We start from the raw sequence: 15,737 nt of genomic DNA, 5'->3' as shown, positions 1-15,737 counted from the left end.
ATTGGTTGGTTGAGTGAGTTTTTGTATTGCCAAAATAGCATATATACATGAAAATATTTGTACATAACTGTCAGAAGGGTTTAAGCACTAGCGAGCTTATTTCCATTGCGGTGCAACTGTGTGGGTGTAAGTGTGTGTGTGTGTGTGTGTGTGTGTGTGTGTGTGTGTGTGTGTGTGTGTGTGTAAACTGGGTGCCACGTGTTGGGGGGGGGGGGGGAGGAGGGAAGTGTAGCAGAGAGAGAGAGAGAGAGACATACAGACAAGTACATTTGGCATCATTCTGCCTCTGTCTCATTCCCACTCTCTTTTATGTATGTATTTTGATCCCAGTAAATATCATTACTGTCGTCCTTATTTATTTTTTTCCCTCTTCTAAAACGTCTCTCTCTTCTATTCTGTTTTCTTTTTTTTTCCCCCCTTACAGAATTTCCGTCCCATTACGAGTGGATACGGCGGCTACAGTCGTAAACCCTCGTACACCCCCGAGCCCCCTCAGTCGCCCCTGTCGCCCCAGTCGCCTCAGTCGCCCCAGCCAAACCACATCATGAACAACGGCCATCACGCCGCCAGACCCAACAACGGCCACCACAGCTATGGCTACGGGAACAACGGAACGGGCCACGCTCAGTACAACAACGCCGCGGGGCTGTACAACGCCACGCACAACAACACGACGCACAACGGAGACCGATGCCTGCCGAGCAAGATGGGAGGCCTCAGCATGAGCGCCGCACACAGGTGATGAAGCACGCCGGCGATATGTATGGCTGAAGAATGATATGATGCACATGGATGAGACACACGCACACAGAGTTAATAATGCACACGCATTTACTTTGAAGAAATGCGCCTTGGGGGTGCAAAGCATGCCCACACCAGCGTGTCCTTTTCTACATCTCATTGTGATCTTGACCTTTGACCATTTTTCACATAAAACATAAAGGTCTCTTCGGGGCAGCCTATACTGATCTCCCCCCCCTGAGACGTTGTATTTAACTACATAGTAGAAGTAGCATTACTTTTGACAGTGCAGAAACATAATTGCCTTCCTTGATGAGCATCAACGACCATCATCCCCTGGGCACAGTCACAGACACACATAGCTCCCTTACAGTGTTCTACTACTGAAAGTGACTGTCAATTCTCTCCAAAAGCACTTGAATATGATGGAATATGACTAAAGCTCACATTTCACATCACACACTAGCCCCCCTAAAAAATAAAATAATAATAAGTTCACAGTTCTACAGAAAATGGTACTGTTCAGAACCTCATAGGCACCTGTAGGGCTGTCGGGAGACAAGATGTTTCGTATCAGAGTGAGAGAATCAGTACACTGATCCATCACTGGCTGTGCTGATCTTCACAGAGCCATGTCAGATACCGTGGCTGCGTGCGTGCGTCACAAACCTGCACTTCACACTCGACGCCAACGCACGCACGCACCACACACACACACACACACACACACACACGCACAAACACGAAGGTGGAATGTCAACAGTAAATGACAGATACATCCTGCTCCGTTTGGGAACACACTGGGGGACGGAGGGTACTGTAAATGTGCGGGCGGAAAAAGTTGTAACCTGCAACCTACAGTAAGGGAGTCATTATATTTTGATGGATGCTTCGGATTCCTTCCCGAGTAAACACTCTACCTGCTGCTGGCGTAGGATTGGGTCCAGCCTGAAACCTCTTCTACTCTGTATCTCCGCTGTCACAGCTTCAGTATTGAGACCGCACACTTTGTTCTGACACAATAGAAACGCAAGAAAACTGTCCAGACTTCCCTTTGCCCGCTGAGAAACATATTTACATTTACTACTTTCGTTTCGGCAATCTGGCAAAACGTCATTCTTTGCTTTAATCTAATTTTGTTTAGACTACTGTACTGCAACTCCCTGCATTCCATAGGTCTCAGTCAGGAGTCCACATCAGGACTCCAGCTGCATTATCAAAATATTTTTAAAAATAAATACAGTGACCAGACCCCGCTAAAGAAGACAAGCTCACATCACCCCATTTAAAAAAAGAAAATCTTTCTATCCATTTCGTGTTTGTGTTAGAAGAGGTTATAAGACTCACTCTAAACCTTTTTGAAGTTATGATGTATGAGTCTGTTGACAATCCGCATTGTTTGACACCCCGTGAGTGACCACCACACATTCTTTACTCCAGTGATCTCCAAACAGTGGTCCAGGAGCCCAAAAGTGGATCATGTAATGTTTAGACCAGACCTGGGAGTGTGAAAATGTCAAAAGATTGTACCCTCAAATCTACACTGAGGATTGTATTGTGCATGATGATGACCAACACAGATAGTGAGCATTTAGTCTTTCACACACCGGGGTCTCTATTTTGGGCCTTTATATGCAAACATAAATAAAGGGGGTAAAAAGTCATATATAAAAGATGTGATTCGGGGGGGCAGTGGCTCAGGGGTAGAGTGACCGGATGGCTACCGCAAGGTTGCCAGCTCGAACCCGGGCTCCCCCAGAGTTAGTGTCCTTGAGCAAGACTCTGAACCCCTAATTGCTCCCGATGTGCAGGTCGGTGCCTTGCATGGTTTCATCTGGCATCGGTGTATGAATGGGTGAATGTAATGCACAATCTCTGTAAAGCGCCTTGGATGAAGGCGCTATATAAATGCACCATTTACCATTAATTCGACAACATTGCGAGCTATTCGTACAGCCACGTATCTAGGGTCAGTCCAGTTGAGAAGCAGTCGTTCCCAAGTCTAGACGGAAGACTACAGATAGTGTCATCCATCATCTAGCAGGCCTCCCCAAGCTTGTATTCCATTAATGTCTGGTTCTGTCTTTAATCTCCCCTCAGCCCCGAGCCTCCCGTGCATTCCCCCGTGCCCCGCAACGGAGGCAACACCAATGCACCTCCCGTGCATTCCCCCGTGCCCCGCAACGGAGGCAACACCAATGGCAACGGCAACGCCTTTGACACGCAGTCCGACGTGTACAAGATGCTGCAGGACTACGAAGAACCCGCAACCGAACCCAAACAGTCCGGATCCTTCAAATACCTCCAGGGAATACTGGAGGCTGAGGATGGAGGTGGGTTCAGTGTGTGTGTGTGTGTGTGTGTGTGTGTGTGTGTGCATGCATGCATGCACACGTTTGTGCACATGTGAAAAAGAGTGATTATATATTCCAGTTCATACAAATGGAAGTGCAAAAAAGGGCTTATAAGTTATTCCTGGTGGAAAATTGGATCGGAATTATTAATGACCGCGGACCGCGACCAATAAACTCCAGTCAGCTGTAATAACGCGCGCACACACTAGTATGTGGATGGCCCCTGTGTTGGCTATCACGTTTTTTTGTATACTGTATGTAACATCTGCTGTAAACAACTACACACACACACACGCACTCACACACTCACGCACTCACTCACTGTAATTTCTCCCAGCTACAGCAAGCAGGCCAACAGCCTGTCTCTGTCAGCGGTAAGATCCGTCTCTCTGGCATATTTTACCTTTTATAGAAAGAAGAGTAGAGTAGAGAAGGACAGAGAAAAAAAAAGAGGGAGGGAGCAAGACAGTAAGTGAGAAAGGAGTGACAGTAAGACAGAAAGAAATAGAAGAGAGAGACAGACAGACAGACAGGAAGGAAGAGGGATGAGTGAAGTGTCTTTGTGGTTCACACAGAGATGTAGGAGAGGGGAGGGACGTTTTGTGAAGGAAATTTACTGCAAAAACAACCTCACAAAGGACAATAAAGAGAGAAATATGATTTCCCTGTCTGCCTTCCGACCGCTCAGCATTCCGAGAAGCAGTCTCTCTCTCTCTCTCTCTCTCTCTCTCTCTCTCTCTCTCTCTCTCTCTCTCTCTCTCTCTCTCCCCCCCCCCCCGGTTCTGAACTTTCTGAGGAGGAATCATGTGATGATGACAGTTGCAGAGTTAATCCTCTGGACCTGAACCCCTCCTCCTCCTCCTCCTCCTCCTTCGTAGGATTCCTGTTTACTCCAGTCAAAACAGAGGAGCTCTCTGAAAAGTCCCACGTAGGGTTATATACAAAGGAAATGTGGTTATATTGCAGGGAATTTGTTGTACGGGAGTTTGGTTATACAAGGAGGGACCAGTGGGTGCCTTTGGGGTATACAAGGAAACTTTGTTTACGCTGTGGGAGCTCTGAGTTATGTTTGTGTGTTACTAAATTATATGAATGTGAGAAGGGAGCATGCATGCGTGGCGAAACTCTGTGATGTTAAAATGTCAGTTTGACAACATTATTATGGGCGGCTAGGCTTGGATTATTTGCATACTGTACCATTCGTTGCACAACAATGCGCCGCACTGTGACGGACGGCAAGGTGTACAGCATGCAAGACATAATTATGGAAACGTTCAAATAACCATCCCTAGAAGACCTGTTGTGATGGCACTCATTAGTCACGCCACAAGAAAACAAATTGCCGTGAAAGGCTCCCACCGGCGCTCCTTGACATGTGAACGGACACAATGATCCACCGGTAAGCCGCTGCTAACGAGCATTCCGGGGCACGACCAGCTTGTGTCCATCTTTAAATGTGGCGTTAATCACCCAAAAGTATAAGGAATAGGGGGGCGCCCGCTGGCCTAGCGGTCCAGGCGCATGCCACATATAGACTTTGGCCTGACAGCGTTTCGCGTGTTCGAGTCCCGTTCATGACGACCTTTGCCCCTCTCTCTCTCCCTCTTTCCTGTCCATCTTCACTTGATACTATCAATAAAGGCAGAAAAGCCAAAGACTAATCTTTAAAGGAATAGAAAGGAATGACAGGGACTTAAATAAAACAGTGACAAGAGGGTGAAAGAGAGACACCCAGGGGTGGAGAGGCTTAGAAGGAAATGGGAAAATGTGTTTGCCTGCTGTCAGTATATAGGCTTTCAGAGCTATATAGCTTCAGTTGAGTGACAGGTTGAGTGACAGGCTGAGCCTCTGATGAAACCAGCACTCACCTGAGGTTTACACTGAGATCATCAGTCACGCTATACCTGCCATTATGACTGGGGGGTCCACTAATCTCTGTGTGTGTGTGTGTGTGTGTGTGTGTGTGTGTGTGTGTGTGTGTGTGTCTCTTTCATTCTGAGCCCTAATGTTTTGTTTAACGTGCTGATTAAAGTAGTCAAATTAACAGACAAAAGACATTGTTCTCCTCAAGTCATCCTGTTGTTGCATAAATACAGTATATCATATCATTGTCAGACTTGGATTTATCATAGCTTTGAAGGTGGGAGCTCCTGCGGCGACCATGTTGACTTTCACGGGCTTTTCGAGTCAAAGCAAACAAGAGTGTCAGTTTACCCAGGATTCCACAGTCCCTGAGTGATTGGATAACACTGCTGATGGTGGTCGTCTAAGGGTGGGGGTGGTGGTGGGGGCTTTAAGCAACCTCATTCAATTCAATTGAAAGGGCTTTATTGGCATGAGTAAACATATGTTTACATTGCCAAAGCAAAAAGCACAATACAACAATACAATCAAAACAAAAATGATTCAAATGACATTTGAAAGTCAGAATCTTCAATAAATCAATTTGTACCAAGATCACTCGATGCAGATAGTGCAGGAAGGAATACACACAATGATTAGTCTTTAGGGTCTTTAGTCATTCATTGTGGTTCAGTAAAAGAGAATAGTTATATTGCCTGTATGGCACAGAGGAGACTCTTTGTGTCTCCATAGGGAACCACTGCTGGTCATCAAATTGATTGGCTTAGGAATGCAACAAAAAACTAAGCATATTCATGAATTCAACTCTCCATGGGGTAAGTAATCGATAGAAAATAATCACACTCATGTGAAGTGAGGGGCTCCTTTGGGGGCATGCAACAAAAGTCCATAGACTTAGACTGCTACATGATGTCACGGGGGGCATGAATAACACATTAAAAGAGTTACAAACAGCACAGTTTTTTCAGGTGAAAACTTGAATATAAACATTGTGAAGGATGGCGCTAAAGAAAAGATCACTTGTTTAAAATGTTATGGTTTTGAGATATCAAGTGGAAGATTTTGGCCTAAGGGTGGCACTATAGAGGAAAGGCAATTGGTTTCACCAAAATCACTATAGGGGAACGTGAAGGTGCACAGCGGATTTCATGGCAAGCCAGCCAGTAGTTTTTCCAGATATGTTGTTTGGGATCAAAGTGGCTGACAGATGGCTGGACAGATGGACTGATAGCTACAAGCGGGGCTACAATTTCAACAGAGACGGTGGTATGATGGGGGAACTCTCTGGATTTTTTCCCCCTGTCAGTTAAAGAAATAAACATAATGCCAGTGAACTCTTAAATCCCCTCCATTCCTCCTCAAAGGTCCTGACCTATGAGAAGTTTGTTTGGATAAAAATTACATGGAAAAAAGCAAAACGCTCGTGCAGACTGACTGCGCCTGATGCATGTTTATCTCTAGAGGAATAACCTCCCGATAGATGAGGGCATTTTACTCGCCATCCCACCAACAACAACTGTCGCAAGAACAGTGATAAATGACTGCAAAGTCCCATTTTAAGCCTGCGAGAGAACCAGCAATTGTCAATATACAGTCTTCTGAGTAAGAGGTTTACTCAAATAGCATATAATAATGTAAATATGCTTCCAGTGTGTCCCTTTATACAGTACATACATGTTGACCCTTGCCTAATGCACAAGTCAGACAACTCTCGAATAGATTGAACCGATATTTCATTCTGTTTAGTTCTGTCACGTCAGCGTATGACGTGTGGGCTTTGCATAGCACCGTTGTAATAAGCATCCCTCTGCACCACAGTGTGCAACACCTCGAGTATCGGCTACCTGCCTGAACTAACCTCGCAAGCTATGTATCATTAACTTTGTTTGTTATTTGGAACAAGATTCCAAATTCTTTGAGGCCCTTGTTCGCTCAAACTTTTGAGTGTGGGTCAGTGGTGGTATGGCATATTTGGGACTGTTTAACCGATTAGATTTTTGTCATAGGCCTACATCTTGTATCTACACAGTATATAGCTCTGTGGCCTACTTGTCCTTTCCTGTGTTTATATTTGTGTGACCGTTTCAATAGCAGGGAAGAGACAACAGAGGGATTTCGGACCAAAGTTCTACTATATTTCCAGTGGTTCAGACATCATGCTGCTTGCCATGCCTGAATAATAAAGTAATACGCCCCAAGAGGCCGTGGTTTACGGTTTTAGTACAGCTGTGCGGCATTGTCAGGTACAACGCGGTGCAGAGTTCCTATAACCTTGTTCTAAAAGCAGTAATAATGATACATTGCGTGTGCTTCGACCACAGCTTAGTAAATCATTATCAAGGAAAGGAACAGAACTATCCATTTTACTCATACATGATGCTAGTCTGAAACAAATGAGTCCAATTGTACGTGAGTGAATTGGGGTGGAGCATCCGGTTGCGGCACGTTCACGAGTCACGTCTTGTCATGTCAAGTTCAAAACACTCCATGCACGCGTGTGTGTGTGTGTGTGTGTGTGTGTGTGTGTGTGTGTGTGTGTGTGTGTGTGTGTGTCTGTGTGTGTGTGTGTGTGAGGGGGAGGGGTGGCTGATATATTTTTTTGTTCACCTACTGTTAGCTCAGAGTCTGATTAATTTGAATCTGGCCAGGTGTGTCAAGGAATAAGCATCACCCAAACTACATTGTGCTTGGCCAGAGAATACACAAGCTCAACGTGCTGTAGCATGGCGGCGATTTAATATTAACATTACACAAGTTGAAACAGGCACACTTTCACTTATGCTCGTCCAAGATGTTCGTGACTCCATTCTGTAAGACGTATTAGTTAAACTTGCACCGTGCAGAGCCTGACACATGAAAGAGTTTTGTCATTAGGTCGGGTCATTAGGCAACGGAGCAATTATTCCCATAAAAAACACGCCCAGTTGATTTCTCTGACTCTTAAACGCCCCATGAAGCTCCAGAGCAGTGTTGGTGAGGGTCGGAAAGTGCTTTGAGGTAGGTAATAGGTAATGGTCATGCGGTTAGCGGTTAGCAGTAGGTGGCATACTGGGCTGATGGTCTCTCCTGGCACCCTAGCCCACATTAATGAATGGAAGGCATACAATTCATTCAGGATTACGCTCCAATGATTTTTGGTGAACAATAACCTTTGGAATATGGCTCCACATTTTTGGTACCATTCCAGTCCAGACTACCATAATAGTCTGCTAAATGCTCACAGTTTCTCAACAACACATTCATGTGAAGCCTTATTGTGAAGACACAATATTATTTTTAAGAAAATAACACACGCACGCAATCACGCATGCACTCTTGGGAGTTGTGCTCATTTGGGACTTTCCACCGTGATGATTTGCTTTTTGGACAAGTACCCCGCAGTCTCATTAAATCATTTAGCTCTGCGTGCCTCAGCTCGACCCCCTTTCCAGTTTCTCTAGATTCAGACTCAGAGGACAGCTGTAGTCAGTGGATTGTTTATTTTCAGTGGGGCTGTCTGCAGGTCAGTTTTTATAGTCCCTTTTTTTTACCCAAAAATGTGCTACTGTCTGTTACTGACTTGCATTTCATAATTTGTGCTAACACAGTGGACTCCATTGCCCCTCAAATCACCCCATTTATCTGTCACAGTGTGGTTCACAGGCAGGGTGTGATTGTAGCATATCTATGGGATGGCCTGGGTCTGTGTGCCTTGTATTAATGTGGAATGTTTGCCTTGCCAGCTGCTTCCTGGAGAACTGATGAGCTCCTCTGGGAACTGGGCTGGCCTACGCAGTGGGTAACGTGAATGGAGCAGGGATAAACAGAGGAGATACAGTATCTAGCTACTGTAGTACTAGGAAGACAGACCATTAGTTTAGTTTAGTTAGTTCATACATTACATTAATCCATAATCTACCTTGATATTCTCCTCTCAGGGAGAATAATCGGTAATCTTCTACATTTCACAGCATAAAACAGACGTGGCAGCAACTGACACACGTACACACGTGCACCCACACACGTACACACGTGCACACACACACACACACACACACACACACACACACACACCCACACACACACACACACACACACACACACACACACACACACACTTACTTTCCAGACACCCACTGCTTGGAATTCCACAGACCTCATCTGCATAGGCTACATACAAACATAGACACACCTTTTCCCGGTGCATAATCTACTGAGGTGTTGAGGTCACTCAGTGTCAGGGTCTGGCATTCTTGAGTATAACTCAGGCTGTGTGTTCCTTCCTGATTAGGAAACACCTAGCAACCCAGCCAACTGCCTTTACCGACACACCGTTGTTTTATGGTAAACTTCTCACCGTTCTTACGTTTGTTCCTTCTGTGCTCGTTTGCCAATTTTAGGTGTTTCCCCGACAGAACGAATGAGGAACCTGAGGTCCCCAATCCGGTCCCCAATCCCCAAACTGGGCAGCCCCATCCCCATCCCCACCGGGCACATGTCCGGCCTGCAGAAACTGCCTCAATGCACGCGCTGTGGCAATGGCATTGTGTAAGTATATACTCAAGACAAGAGCTTGTGTTGTTTCTTTAAAAGTGCTGAACCAGCCAAGACCTCAGGGAGAAGAACATCTGCAATTACGTAGGGGTCTTCTCTGTCATAGAGCTTCTTGTCATTTAAAAAAAAAACGCCCAAAGGAATTCACTTAGACAATGTGTGAACAGTTTGGCAAACAATGACAGAACACACAGTAAATTTGCGATTTTATCCATTTGCAACTTAGAGAGTGTACAATTCAAATGGAGCCATAACGGCCCATTTGGTTACATTTTACGCTCAAATTGATTCAAGCATGAGCAACAGCTTGAATGTTGCTGTTCTTTCTCAAAACTTGAATACATACCAGGCCAAAGGCAGCTATGTTTGTTGGAGCCTAATCCAACATAGACGTTTTATGCCCCAAAGTGGAGGGCTGTAATGAATCGTAAACTCACACAGGCTTAGTGTTCCTGCCTTTTTATTCACCCCGAATCCTAAAGGATACAAAGTGAGTGTGACCCTCGAGCGAGTTCGACAAAGCCACAGTCTACTAAAAAGATGAAAGGGTAATACCGTTTTGAAAATGACATTGCCTTGTCATTTATATTGGTGGTTGGGCAAATTATCTTTATTGCCAAACTGTTATTTTAGGACCAAATTGCTGGTCATAAAGCATGTTATCAAAGCTCCCTGGGGTAATGTAAAGGAACTTCCCTGGATCAGAAACAATGGGGGTACGTTGTACAGGAAAACATGCACTAACAGGTCTTCTTTCAACAGCACTGGGGGGGGGAAACGATCTGCATGTGTAATTTTTAATCATTAAACCGATCTCTACAGGCTATACACTGCTCCCTTTTCCCACACCCCGCGCGCACACACACACACACACACACACACACACACACACACACACACACACACACACACACACACACACACACACACACACACACACACACAATCAACACACATTATGTGCACACAGACATGCTCCTGTTCTTATATATTTACACACGTGTGTGTGCGCACACACACACACACACACACTCATGCGCACCCGCACACACGAAACAGGTACTGGTAATCCCCCTGCTTTAAAAGCACTTGCAGGTAAACAGTTATGTCATGCGTGCAGCTATAGCGCTACACACTAACAAGAGAGCGTTGTGGGGGCCTGGGCCGTGGCTCAGCGGTCCAGGTGCACCCGATTGGCTGGTAGTCCAGTGTGGCAGTGTGCCGCGGGCTCGACTCCCGATCCCGACAGCCTTTACTGCGTGTCCCCCCCCCCCCCCCCCCCTCTCTCCCCATTTCCTGTCAGCCTACTATCTATCCCTCTATAAAAGAATATCAAAATAAAGGCGAACAAAAACAAACGAGAAAGAGAGAGCGTTGTGGGTCGGAGCTCACCTGGGGCACATTGAGCCTGTTCTGTTCCTGGAACATTTACACAGGAGTTTACATATAGGTACAGGGCACCAGTCTTATGTTTATTATACCTCACATAGCGGGGCTGAAGGGTGAATACAGTATCTTTAAAAAAAAAAAAAACTTTATGGAGCCTGTGCAAGCTGGAGAAGAAGGCTTGTAAGCAAGCGGTCCTGAATGTCTGGATCAACAAGGGACGTCTAGATTTTGGGAGGAAGTTGAGTAAATGAGGAACCCCTCCTTCAAGCCCCTACTGTTCTCATGCCCTTGGCCCGAGGCTGGGCCTCCACATGCACCAGCATGCTCAATTCACACTTCTGACATTAAGCCATTCTGACCTGAGATCAGATTCTAAAAATGTCTTCTACATCCTGACAGTTTTCATTCTGACCTGAGATCAGATTCTAAAAATGTCTTCTATGTCAGTCGCTCTTCGATTTTTCAAAAATAGCAGACCTACAAGCTCGTAGCGCTATTTTTCAATAGCTAAAGCACGACATGATGCTAACACCAAAATGGGTTAAGTATTTTGGTTAATGTCACTGTAGGTTAAGGACAGAGTGACTTTTTGCATACCTGGCTTTGAATGAAGACCAAGAGGCCATGTGATAGGAATCATTCAAATTGTTATTTGGTTACAGCCGCTATAAAAAGGTAAACTCTATAAAATGACAACAGTGTTGAATAAGCATGTTATTCCATTAACCAAAGCAGTCAGTGTGTACTGATGCATTGCATACAGTATCCGTTATCAAGAGCAGGCTGTGACAACATTGTGTAATTTGCATCTTGCTGTATGACATGTACAGTACTGCATGTGCCTCAAGTGATAATTGCAACAAACGTAGTGCAGTTGACACCACTGAGCTAAATACATTATATGTATTAAGTTGCACCGGACACCCATTACAAAAGGCCAGGGATAGAGAATGAACAATAAATGCATGTTGTTATTAAAGATGTTCAGGATCATCCCAATGTTTTTCATTCGCTGATCTACAAGCTCACGGCGCATTGTATTTGCAACGTCTTGTGAGCTTTTAAATCGGCTAGCCGGTGCATAAACTAAGTTCAAAGTGGTGAAACTGATGTTGATGCTTTATTAACTCATTTTGCTGCCAGCCCGAAACAACCGCAAGGACTCTACTTTGGAAAAAGTTCAAACCACTGCTCTATGTCTCCGTCTGTCAGCTGACTCTCTCCCCCCCCCCTGTCACCTTTGTTTCTCCATGCAGGGGCACCATTGTGAAAGCGAGGGACAAGCTCTACCACCCCGAGTGCTTCATGTGCGACGACTGCGGCGTCAACCTCAAGCAGAAAGGCTACTTCTTCATCGAGGAGAACCTGTACTGCGAGACCCACGCCAAGGCCCGCGTCCAGCCGCCCGAGGGCTACGACATCGTCGCCGTCTATCCCAACTCCAAGGTGGAGATCGTCTGAGATCATTATGAGTACGCGGACGGAGCCGGCGGCTATACTGCAGATATGGGGATGCTGAAATGTGGGGGGAATGCCATGACCATCATCACTATAGGCCACATCTATCGAAAGCAGGAATGGTGATCTTGAATGAGACGCGTCTTTCAGATTATAAATCAGGTTGAGAAATTAATCCACTGGCCAAAAAAAGGTGGTTGTTTTTTGCTGTAGCTGACAAAGCGTGACAACTCGGGTCAACGAATTTGTCAAGTTTGCCGACGATTGGTGGTCAGCTAAAATCCAGTTGGACAGTATAGCAGCCAGCTTAAATGTCATGGGCATCATGTTGACTTTAAATAACCCTGGGTCAGCATTCCTATATTAGCTTGATGAATTAAGCCCATATACTTAAATATTATTTCTGTATATTGAGCACAATTTGCAATAACAGAGATTCTGACCGTCCCAACATTTAACAAAACTGACAACTACCAAATCCCCTCATCTACAGTATCGATCTATGTGTTTAAATGCATAGACTATGACTGTACAAATTCTGATCATACATATTTTGTGGACATTCTGAATATTATATTTGTATGCAACAGGAATTTCGGAGGACATACAAGTATCTGCAACAAAACACCAAACAGGTTTGCCATTGTAGCCCAATTTCCACCATATCACAGCTATATCCAGATTTCAAATAATCTGCAAACTATACATATGAAGATGATTTTGGACATCATACATGAGATATTGAATTTACATCCACCAGCTCTGGAGAAAAAAAAAACACTCTAGAACAATATGCCTTAATATAACTGCTTGTGCTCCAATGCTTACTGAACGGCCATTGTAACAAGGCCCCATTCATGCCTTTATCCTCCATCTACATTTCCAGTATGCTACATTAGCGCTGTTGACATATATTTGTGGAATATACTATAGTTAGTATAGTAACACCAAGTGATAACACATTTCTCTCAACAAACTGGTTAACCATGTTTATTTTATTTTGGTTATTATTTAATTGGTGGCCTGAAAGATCCAATTGTGGATGACGGGAAAAGGCATTGTGTCAGCATTCAGTAAAAAGGTATGACTTCTACAATGGCTTCATTTACTTAGGGAAGAAGGATGAAATACAGTATACAGTAGAAATACTGTAAATAAGTAACTTTGCCTTGCTGTTATGGTGTGATAAATGACAGGTTTCCTTAGACTAACTTTACACATGGATAATATTGGACAGGTTCTTCTAATGCAGCAGTGGAGTGGATTACAACATCAGCTTTTCTTTTATCAAGTCATATAAGTAGTAGTTGATACATTTGGAGGTTAAAGTGTATTTTCTTAAGTTGTGAAATGTGTTGCATTCAGACTTTTTCTTTTGTGGATTTGGGTTTCATTTACATTTATTCACTTTGCTACAGGATTTCCATTAACTTATAATACTACTACAGGGGATAGATTTGTGTACATTTTTTTCTAACTTGAATGGATGAATGGATTATATTCATACATGAGTTATCATTTCTCATTCAAGTTTGAAAATAGGCAATAACATCGTCAAACAGGCGTTGTATGATTTGAATGGGTGTTATTGGTGGTATTTTTTAGGATTCATATTGACTATCCCAAATGCCCAAATGAGTTGCTTTGTGAGACCTGAAAAAAGCTCACGAGACACGAGACACCCACAACACTGTGTGTAATAATTGCGTAACCACTGCAAGTTCGAAAATAACCTGTAAGCTTGCTCCTCAAAGGGACCACAGCAAAAGAAAAAACAGGGGGAAATAGTTTTGAATGATTAGACAGCATAAAATAGAAATCCACAATTTTCACTAAAGGCGAAGCCGCGAAGCATCTCCACTATGGTTTTATAAATATGTAGATGACATAATGACATTTACAACATGTATTATTCAACCATCTCTGAGGCGATTTACGAGGGGCACTACGTTACGGGTGCAAAGGTTGAAGAAGCGTGACAGTTTCTCAGTTCCAAACTTCCTTTTGGGTCATGCACCTGACCGAGGAAGGAATTTAAACCTCCGCCCCTCCTAACAGCGGAGAGTTCCAGTTTAAAGAAAGGCGAGCCAGAGTTCAGTGAATCTGTTAAAAGGCATTCCAGGTTGACACCAATATGCTCTCCGCCACCCGTGGCAGCTTTCAAAGATGGCCAGTGCAGATCTGGGACGTGAGACAGGGCCATGGAAAACCGTTGGAAAGTCGTAAAAAGAAAAGCTCGCGAAAATCTAGGGCCTATAGCATGTGGGAATGATATACATTTTGTTTAGAGGTCATTTTGGGGCGATTACAAAGACATAATTATTAATGTTCTACCTTTGAGGAAAGGAAAGACTTTGGAACTGTGTTTAGTTTTATTCCCTTTCTAATTCTGAGTGAAAACGTCTGGTCACAGCCAAGTCCACCAACCAGATGTATCACACATTCAACATTTCCTACAACAGAGCAGTGCAGAGGTGTCAAGTATGGTTGGGGCTGGGTTCTCTTTCTGTCTAGAAATGAGAAAGGTTGCAGTGTCCATGCAGCAGTGCAGAAAGTAAACTTGTCATGCTGAAGTGCAGGGCTGTCAATCTCGTTTTGTTGTGAATGGTGAGGGAAAGAGTGGTTTATTCCTAATGTTAGACATTCTTTTAAATCTATGTTTCTGCTTTTTTAATTTTGATTATAAGTAAGAATCTAAACTGAATTTTGCAGTGCTTGATATGATATCCATTTGTTATTAGATATCTGCAGTGGTGCAAATGTATAGCTGCTGGTATGCCAACTACAGTAGTTCTCTTTGTAAATTATGTGAAATTTTATGACTATCATTGGGTCTTCTTGTCTTTTAAGTATTGTACATATTCGTTGTGTTTGCTTTAACACATACAGTAACATGTCACTCACATGCCTTCACCTGTCCTGTGTTCTTTAAGCAATTTCTGTTTTCATATGAATCCTCTTCCTTGAGGTTAACTTATTTTTTATTTTACCAACATTTGTTTTTGTCCTGGTTCTTCATGATTGCTATTTTTTAAGATTTAAATAAAGTGAGAAATGCATTAAGATGAAACCTGAGCCTGCATATTATTTACCCAAACTTATTTCCCTTGTGCTATTACTTAACAATTATAGAGCTGTAATCTGTCTTTGTCCTCCACAGACAAACTGTGGAAATAGCCGGGGATTCAATTTATCTACGTTTTTCCCTGCTTGGACATGGCAGATCCCTCCCACGGCGCGGGTCTCAGCCCAGCTGCCCCAAGGTTGCATCTACGGCAGCCTAAATCTCTATAGACGTCCACTTCACAGAGGCCCTAAATCTGAGTGTAGAGTTGTCACGTCACAAAAGCAGACTTGTTTTCATATAGCGTCGTTGCCTCTCTTAACACCGCATTAATG

General features: G+C 43.9%; 1 protein-coding gene across 2 annotated transcripts in view; it reads left to right on the top strand.

The window, feature by feature from the left end:
• Positions 1-15,408, top strand: part of pdlim4 (PDZ and LIM domain 4) — a 58,172-nt gene extending 42,764 nt beyond the window's left edge. For both annotated transcript variants that reach the window (XM_080780429.1, XM_080780430.1), the window contains exons 4-7: positions 425-738; positions 2,842-3,074; positions 9,338-9,485; positions 12,137-15,408. In XM_080780429.1, the coding sequence (XP_080636555.1) occupies positions 425-738; positions 2,842-3,074; positions 9,338-9,485; positions 12,137-12,341 (900 nt within the window). In that variant the 3' untranslated portion in view covers positions 12,342-15,408. The remainder of the gene's footprint in view (positions 1-424; positions 739-2,841; positions 3,075-9,337; positions 9,486-12,136) is intronic.
• Positions 15,409-15,737: the final 329 nt, after the last annotated feature.

Source organism: Protomyctophum bolini (assembly GCF_963924005.1).
Source record: "Protomyctophum bolini genome assembly, chromosome: 13".
Classification (NCBI taxonomy): domain Eukaryota; kingdom Metazoa; phylum Chordata; class Actinopteri; order Myctophiformes; family Myctophidae; genus Protomyctophum; species Protomyctophum bolini.
This window is presented reverse-complemented; position numbering and strand designations above follow the sequence as displayed.